The sequence below is a fragment of the Channa argus genome, chromosome 19, assembly GCF_033026475.1.
Source record: "Channa argus isolate prfri chromosome 19, Channa argus male v1.0, whole genome shotgun sequence".
In the NCBI taxonomy this organism is placed as follows: domain Eukaryota; kingdom Metazoa; phylum Chordata; class Actinopteri; order Anabantiformes; family Channidae; genus Channa; species Channa argus.
The window spans coordinates 21,972,915-21,982,099 of record NC_090215.1 but is presented as its reverse complement, the minus strand read 5'-3'; the positions used below and the strand labels follow the sequence as shown (position 1 = coordinate 21,982,099).

General features: G+C 38.7%; 1 protein-coding gene across 2 annotated transcripts; it reads right to left on the bottom strand.

Moving 5' to 3' along the window:
* Positions 1-373: 373 nt before the first annotated feature.
* On the bottom strand, positions 374-8,634 carry gcm2 (glial cells missing transcription factor 2). Of its 2 annotated transcripts, XM_067486844.1 has the most exons (9): positions 8,275-8,634; positions 5,031-5,094; positions 4,460-4,648; positions 4,265-4,377; positions 3,439-3,564; positions 3,106-3,362; positions 2,689-2,985; positions 2,189-2,276; positions 374-1,701 (listed from the first exon to the last, which is right to left on the bottom strand). In XM_067486844.1, exons 1-9 carry the CDS (start codon positions 8,365-8,367, stop codon positions 1,390-1,392), a joined length of 1,539 nt encoding a protein of 512 aa, XP_067342945.1. In that variant the 5' UTR covers positions 8,368-8,634; the 3' UTR covers positions 374-1,389. The 2 variants fall into 2 exon arrangements, with proteins under 2 accessions (XP_067342945.1, XP_067342946.1); XM_067486845.1 differs by lacking the exon at positions 2,189-2,276 and having other exon boundaries at positions 2,745-2,985; positions 8,275-8,632.
* Between the last annotated feature and the right edge of the window lie 551 nt (positions 8,635-9,185).

Genomic DNA, 9,185 nt, shown 5'->3' with positions numbered 1-9,185 from the left:
AAACATAATACCCCACATTTTGCAGCCTAATGCAACCCCAGTTCATGGTTTTCTGATCCTTGTATCTGCTGGGGTCTGCATGATGTAAATTTCACCACTTACTCCATAAGGGTCCTAAATCCAGAGTCCACTTAGACCATCCACACTGCGACTGCACCCACTGACGGTTTAAATCAACATGTTTGGTATCGGTCATGTTCAGCAGTTGTATGGTTTATTTTGTTCACTTTTACCACGTCTGGTCTCCTTTGCTGATAAAATCTTATTATTTCTTATACCCCTGTCTATACACAAAACAGTAAATGGATTCAGACATCCCATGTAGTTTTAAATGTGCTGCTCCTGCAATCTCTGTAATCGCTTCAGAGTCGACTCATGTTTCTCAATCTTTTATTAGTATTTAAAAAAACAATATTTTATCAGCATGTAACAGTAATGTTCAAAGTAGGATCCGAATGTACTTTTAAAGGGTTGTTACAACAATTTAAATTCTTCCCGTTTGTAAATTGACATAATTTAAGTTGTCCTTCTTGTATCTTTTTGTTGATCTGGACTATGTGGTTTTAGATTTTCCTCAAACACCAGTTTCCTCAGAATGAACCCGAAACCAGAGTCTGTGAAAACGTTTGTTCAAAGTGAGACAGGAATGTCCCACAGATGTCTTCAGTCAGCATCATGGTTTTATAAATTTGTTGTTTAGATCAGGACCATCAGTCTGGTTAAGTTCAGCTCAGTATGAATTATTCTTGTTCATACTTCAGGTCTGACTGATTCAATAAATAACCCCAAAACTACAAACCCACAGGTTCATTATAATTTCTGAATACAGAGACTGAAACACTGAGGACAAAAATGTTCAGCAAACATTCAACTTCATGTTTTTGGAGCTTTTAACCACATCTTATGATCTTTGTCAGCAGCTGCTTAATTGCAGATGGGGTGGTTTAGTTATGACAGGGTTAAGGTTACCCAGAACACCTCACTCCTTGGAACACTAAAAGACATAATGCACATAGCTTCTGGAAATGGTTACTGGCCCCCTTTGTTTGCTGAGGAAGGCCAAAAGCTGTAGCTGAAAGCTCCAGAAAACTAACTTGGTGTTAAGAAGTTTATTTTCAACCTTTTCAACTCTTCAATCTTTGTGAGACATGTTGTGTACAAAGTCTTTTTTTGTCCTGAAAGGGTTGCTAAGAATCTTCTTCTGCGAAGTGTGTCTGGAACAAGGGTTTATTTGCTTTGAGTTTTGTCCTGATGAGCACATCCTGTCAGGTCCCGAACTCTCCAAAAGTACCAGCAGGTGTTCATTAGTTTTTGACAGTACAGCATGTGTTTGGCAGGAGCAGTAGTGGCAATACTTGTACTTGTAACAGGAGTAGAGGCAGTACTGCATTAGTAGTCGTCGTAGCGGTACGTGTTGGGGTAGGCATAACGGTAGTCATAACCATCGGCCCGTTCTGTCTTGGTCTGCAAAGGCTCGGGCTGAAATGACAGAGACTTGATGACTCCACCGGACTCCTCCATCACTTTCACCTCGGTGGAGTAAGAGGATGAGGTACCATCCTCTAACAAAGAGGAGCAGCCAGGGAGGCCTGTAGTTTTGGAGGGAGCACAGGGCTGGTAGGACTGGAGGCCACCAGGAGGTTTAGTACATGACTGATAAGGGGGGAGTGCCGCAGGCTTCGGACATGGCTGATAGGACACCTGAGAATGACCAAAGGAGGAATCACTGTGACTGTAAGGTATAATCCCTGTCTCACCTAATGTCTACAACTGTCCACATTTTAAGTCCAGCAAACCACAAACTCAATCTACAGGAAGGACAGAATCAGGTTTATTATAAAAACAGGCCAGACAGTTACAAACACTCCAACTGCATCTCTGGGACAAGCTCATGAGAGGACAATTCCCCACAGCATCTTCTGTGCATCAGGTTTTAGGATCTTACCTTTTCCCAATTGTCAAGACAATTAAAAATTGAGACACATCAGCCCCTGAACTCAAAATGAAGACTCCTAGATCCTGGGATGGTTTTGACCCTAAATTTCCACACAGACACTAAACCTGTGACAGACTTATGGGGACACTGCTCCCTAGGACTGGGCGATATATTTGAAAATATTAAATTCATTTAAATGTTGGCTGTTTAACTATGTAAAAAATGCCTAATTTGAAAAATTAAGGTTATTACTTTCTCTGATGTCACTTCTAGTTCTCTGTCAGCTGCCACCGTTTCCCTGGAGATGCCAGCATGTGTGTTGTCCTTGGTGGTCAACAAGCTGTAGTCATGGTGGCCAGGGCAGGTGAAGACACCAAAATAAAACGAAATAAATGTAGTTATTTTACCGCAGTGATACTTTACTTTTATTGCTGCAAAGCTGCACCCATTGTGGTTTGTTACAATTTTTACAATATGTAACAAGAGCTTTTCTACTGATATTTTTCATTATTTATTATTATTTATTTATTACACATTTGTCCTTAGCCCTGGAAAACAGAATACAGTAAATGTAGTAAAATAAATAAAATCAATTTATTTATTTATTGTCACACATATAGCCACACAGCCAGGTAGTGGAATTTGGGTTTTTCATTTTTGTACGGAGAAAAAAAGGGATTAAAATTGTGAATCCTAAGAAACATTGAAAAAAATAAATTTTCTTTTATCGCCCAGCCCTACTGCTCCCGTACCATTGGCCTTCATATCTGAGGTATACAGTTGGTTCCTCTCGATCGCCTGTACTCGCCTTGGTTGTAGTGGTGATGATGGTCTGCAAAGCTGCAGGAGAGACCGGGCTGTTGCTGGGGTAACGGCATGGGTACTCTGTGCTGTAGTAATGGTGGTTGTCTCCATAGGGGGCAGAGGTCTTCAGCAGTTCCTTCCAGCTTGGAGGTGGTTTGGACTGGGGGTCAAAGGAAGAAGAGGGAGAGGACAGAGGAGCTGATGATGAAGAAGAGGTGGTGGAGGAACCCAGCACCGGGGCAACCCTGCACACAAGCCAGGATGTGGTTAGTTGTGTTTAAACTGCTAACATATAGATTTAGACAGAAAAAAGGTTTTACCCTGTTTACTTTGTCAGGATTGTATTTTGGGTGTGTGAAACCAACCTGGGATCACAGAGGTCAGATGTGACGGGATATGAAGGTGAGGTCAGGTATCCCTGGAACTCATAACTAGGGCGACCCATATAAAGTCTGGAATTAGATGGTTTCTGCAGCGTGGGTGGGCCCTCTCCAAGTGTATTGTGGGGGTTGTAGTAGGGCTCTGGGCTCTGGAATGCTGGGTAATGTTGTGAGAAGTTTGGATCGATGAAGGAGATTCTATCTGCTGGTTCAACACAGGAGAGCAGAGCCGGACCCAGGGCCTGAAAAAAACCACAAACATTAGTAAACAACAGTTAAATTAAAAAACTATAGGAACCTTGTGTTCATGCTTGTCACCTGTGTTTCTATGAGTCGTCTTTTGGGCGTGAACGGGGGCGAACTCACTCGTCTCTTTACTGAGCTTCTCCTGGCTTCTGTTTCAGACTTGGATTCTGGTCTGGGATGATCATGAACCCCTTTAGACTGGAAGACCAAGACAACAGCTACAATAATTATATTAACCACAAACTTAGGAGACCTGACTATCAGGACCATGTTTACATCTGTTTCTACTTTCAGAATAAGTTTTAAACCTATTTAGTCCATCAAGTTTTTGGATTCAAGCAGACTTGACCATACCCATGTTGTTTAAACCAGTTCAAACTGTCTGGATCCTGGTTTAGAATAGTATTGATGATGTTCTGCCAGGATCTGATTTGTTGATCTGTTAAGGGTTGCGCTCTTAAGACCAACAGGACTGACAGGACTTGTTTACACCTGTTTACGCATGTTCTTTTACAGCAAAGATTTAGTGTAAACCTGTTCAGAATCTGAGAATCTACTTTAAACATATTCAGACTATAAAGGCTTAGTTTTAAGGTTTGGTTTTTAGAAACTGGCTTGGCTGCCAAGATCTGGTTCAAACCCATCTTTAGTCAGAATTTGGTGGGGTGGCTGCAGCTCAGTGTCTCTGGGCAAGACACTGATTCCCCAAGTTGTCCCTAGTGTCTGCTGATTAGTTGTAAGTCACTTTGGATAAAAGCATCTGCTAAATGACAAATTTTAAATGCAATTATGGTTAAGACATGTTTAGACAGATGTGGTTTCAGTATCTGCTTTAGTTTAAGATTTGATCTGTTTAAGTTCTGTTTAACTCAGATTGTTTAAGACTAGAGATCCTGACCTGGAAGAAGATGGCCTTTCCATCAACTCTCCAGAAATTGGTGACGGGGTACCCGCTGTGACCGCGACACGGCATCAGTTCCAGGGTGGCGTTACAGCTCGGACACAGCTTCTCTGAAACACACAGGGTCTGGTCAGGGAAACATCAACACAGCTGGAGGAGACCAGAACAGGTTCTGGGTCTGGTTTTACTTACTCTGCTGTTTCTGCCGGGCCTTGTCGCAGATGGCGGGGCGCAGCTGCAGCCTGGACCCGTCAGGCAATGTGCAGCCTCGAGAACAGACCACCACACCCAGACAAGACTTCTTCAGGATCTGACAGTTATGATTGTTGGTGTTCCTCATTGCCCAGCCAGACAGGTGTCTTTGAGCATTCTTGTCTTCAGCTGAAAAATAAGAATAATCAGTCGGACATAAGGGACCTGAACATCTCTGAGGGTCCCAGTCTCCAGAGTTTTTGCAGGTCTTCTTAAGTAAACCAAAGCACCATGCTCAGTTTATTTAAAGGAAGAAAAAACATGACTGAAACACAGAATGGTCTCTGTAAGGACCCCCTGGATCTGCTTCCAACAGACTGCTCAGTGATGCACACTCTTTGTTTTTGTTTTTTAAACACGACTGGGAGAAAATGTGAAATAATAGATTCAGGCTTTTAATAAATATGAGCCAGTTATATTGTTTAATAGTCTTACTGTTAAAACAAAAATGTTTTCAAGTAAAGTAAAACTGCAGAAAGCCAGTGCTTCAGTTAATGACTTTGTTTCTCACCACTGTAGATGTAGCGAACATAACCATCGGTCCACTCCTGGAACACATCAAACTGCTTCAGGTCCTACACACAAACACACATATTAATTAGTTACTTTTAACTAGTTGATAAAGCCAAAGATTCGAGAAAATTCTCTTGGAAGTCAATAAACTAAAAACAAACTGAGCTGCAGAAAAATAAGAACTGACCAGGTTCTAATGGATCTTTAAATGTTAAAATGTCCAAAACTTCACATTTTAAAGATCTTTGAACTTGTGGTCCGATCTGAGCCATTACTGCCCAAAAACAAAGCGCCCAGGGGACTCATACACCGAAGTTAACATCAGATGTATTTATTTCATTTACTTTTTCATTTACTAACTTTTGACTTTTGAAAAAAGTGTCCCTTTTTTTAATCAATAAAAGTTTTTTTTTTGCATTTTTTTTTACTAAAAATGTTAGAACAGAAAGAATAGCAAAAATCCGGACACCAGACATTAGATAATAGTTTATCTACTGAAGAGTTTGTTTTTATTTGTTTCTATTTTTATTTATATTATTAATGATTTTATTCAGAGAGAAAGACAAAGATTTAATAATTATTGAGTTAAAAATTACCTTTACAGTTTTCTATTGTGTCAAATTTAGTTTATCTGTACGAATTTCCTTCTGAACAGGTGCTTTAACTGTGATTGTAGCACTGAAGAAAATGAAGAAATATAAAATTTCTTACAATGATCTGATGACACATCAACTGACTCACAATTCTTCTTCTCTAATTGTTGTTTTGATAAACATATTGTTTAGAAACTTTGAGCTTATTATCATCATAGTCATCATCAAGAGACAAAAAATAATTTTCTGAAGACAAAACACAAATTAATTAAAATAATTTAGAAAGTGACTTTTGTATTTTCCTGAACAGTTTGATTGGTGGTTATAATTTCTCAGGTCAACTTTGTGTTTCTAAACATTGATGTTTGTAAAATATTTTTATATTAAAGCTACTATTTAGTTTAGCATCACTTTTTACACTGGAGTAAACAGAAATTGTTTGTAGTCCATGTAAAACAGATGTCACTCAAAGCCAGAACTAGAGCTCATACCAACCAAACAAAAAACAAACAAAATACCAACCAAACAAAAACAACCAATATCACATCTTATTAATTTATTGAGTTTGCTTTGATTTTCTGCATCTTGTATGAATTTTTTGTTATCATGTTTACATTTATCAAGCTGATATGTAAAGCATCTGTCACACAAACAGCTCAAACCTAAACTGAACAATTTACACATGAGTTAAATGTTTGGTCTAAACATACAAACAGAGTTCAACAAAAATCTGATATTTGTATAAGTTGCCCGCTGCACTGACTCAGTTCTTAAAAAGTACATATAAATGTGTAAATAATGTATATTAAAATAAAAGTTTAATGTTGATGCAGTTACAAACGTCAGTTTTACAGTTTGACCAGTGGACATTCCCATGAAAGTTAGGATTTTCTTTGAGGTTTCAAAAGAAATCATAAAATGTCACATTTAAAAAATAATATTGGAGGTTTTTTTTCTAATACTTCTCTCTTCAGTCGTGACTTTAGAGCACATAAAGCTCACTGATCAAACTGTGGAACTGCACATTCAACCGAACTGTTTATTTTAGAGATTTAATTCTGATTTTTTTTACTGTAATAGTTTGTTGCTGATTTATTTACTGTATTTAACGATCAATCAGAGATATTGATCGGAGCGAGCGATCAGCTCCATTTGCTGTTTTGGTTTCACTGAAAAAAAATAGAAACCAGTTTTTACTGTTGGTGTAACAACAGATCGAAGAGCTGAATCAGCGCGAGTCACACAGCAGTCACACAACCTTCACTTAACCTTCAGACAACCTTTAAATAACCCCCAAAACCTACCGAAACAACACAAAAACCTTTAAAAACATTTAGTCCTTTTTATTCAATTCAAGACTAAGTCAAATGTTTTCAACTAAATTCAGTTTTTATGTGTCAGCAAGTCTGATTGGAGCTGGATGTTTGTGTGTTTGTGTCTGCTGAAATCAGTGAAAAGATGTGCATACAAACGTAAAACCTCATTATTAAGTTTGTAAAAAATGAACAGGTGATTTTATGAATGTAGTGAGAACATGTGTTTAGTCATCAATAAGTACTCAGTTATAAAAAGCCAGAATCAGCTTTAGACTAATATTATCTTTAACTTGCATTAGTAGAAAAAAATGCTAAATTAAATCAATAAATATTAATACAAAATAATAATGGTGTGAGAACATAATGTTTTTAATCAGTATTTGATTTGACATTTGTTAAAAATAAAATAAAAAATAAAAAAGGGCTCACGCGAACTAAACAGTTTTGCAAACAGAAATACTTGGAGAGCAGATAAAGTTTTAAAGTGTGAACTGGTGAGTTTATAAATTTCTTTTGTCGCCTAATAAACTTTTTTGCTCATTTGTTTATTTCGCAGTTTTGAGACCCCCCAAATTTGAGATTTTGCTGTTTTGAGGGCGCTCAGGTTTCTGACGCAGAAACGGGCCTGTTGTGAGTGCTATCCAGGAACAAATAAGACTCAGTCAGATGATCCAACACTTCCCACTCAGTGGAAATATCTTTCTTTTCCTTCAGTGCGTTCAGACAAGGATTGAGAGAGAGGGCGGAGAGCAGGTGACACCACCGAAAAAGTGGATTTGAAATAAAGAACATTTTCTAAACTTAGGACATTTATTCTACAAATTAGGTTGACTTGTCTTTTTTCATCCCCCACCGATTGACGTTTGAAGCCACGAAACCAGAAAAAGTGAAGTGAATTTCTGAAAATAAAATGTATTAATTTTCTCTATTATTTGCTCTGTTTATTTATTTAAATCATTTGAAAAAATAAATTTAATAAATTAATTGAATTTAACGTTTGGCCTAAAACAAATATATAATAAACTATTTATAAATACTTTTTCTCTGTCAGAAACCAAATCTTCTCTGCCGCGTTTGTTAAATGTTTCAGACTCCAAATTCATTTTATTTAATTTGATCTAAAAAAAAAAAAAAAAAAAAAAAAAAACAAGATCCGAGATACGGCAACAGTAAAAAGCTAAAATAAGACTTTAAGGTTTTAACCCGTGACAGCGCTGAAGGAGAGCCTGCTGTCGTTCGTACTCTAGAGTCACTTATCATCACACCTCCAGCGTCCCTGGAAGAGCCCATCGATCGGTTATTGATCGGTTACTGATGGATCACGAATTGTTACCTGCGGCAGTTTAGGGTCGTTGATGTCCCATGTTAACTTCATCCCGACCGAACACACACAGTCCGCCTCGTCACGCTCTTCCCCCCGGGACATGCCCTGCACCTATTCCTGATTCTGGTGCTGGTACCGGTCCTGGTCTTGGTCCTAACTGCTAACCGAATCTTTTACGGTCCGTTTTTAAAATCCAGATCCAGAAAGAAAAATTGGCAAATTGGATTAGAAGCGAACTAGAGTCCAGAAAACCATCAGTAAAGTTTTCACCTCAGACTTTTAGAGTTTTTATTTCCTAATGATAAAACAGTAAATGTCCCGCCCAGACGGCGCGTGCAGCTCCGGGGAGTCTCAGGTAAGAAGTGATTGCACAGGTGAGACAGTCACGAGCCTCGGGGTTGAGGGGGGAGGGGGGAGGTGGGGACGGGGGTTAAGGGAGGAAGGAAGGAAGGAAGGAACTATCTATGTGTGAGAATTTTAAGGTCTAGGCCCCAGTAGAATAACACACATCCTAACAAATTTATGAGAATCACATTTATTCTGTGAGTCTGAACGTTTGTCATTGTGGATGACCACCAGGACTCTATGACCCTGGATAGGGTAGAAAAGTGGATAGACAGGTAGACACAAAGACAGGTAAGACAGGTGAGCAGTGCAGGTAGACCTCAGTCCTCTCGTCCTCTAATTGATGACTAATGAGTTTGTTTGTTTTGGGAGAAACACTGTAGTGTTTACACAACACACACACAGACACACACCTAAGTGTGTGCGTGTTAGTGAATCAGCAGCATTAAAACCTAAAACAAGAAGGAAACTGCAGAAACATCAGAAACACATTAATGGACTACATACATGTGAAACAACACACCCTGCACCTACATAATCACTGTTAATCTGCTGCTTTACACCAAATCTCCTTC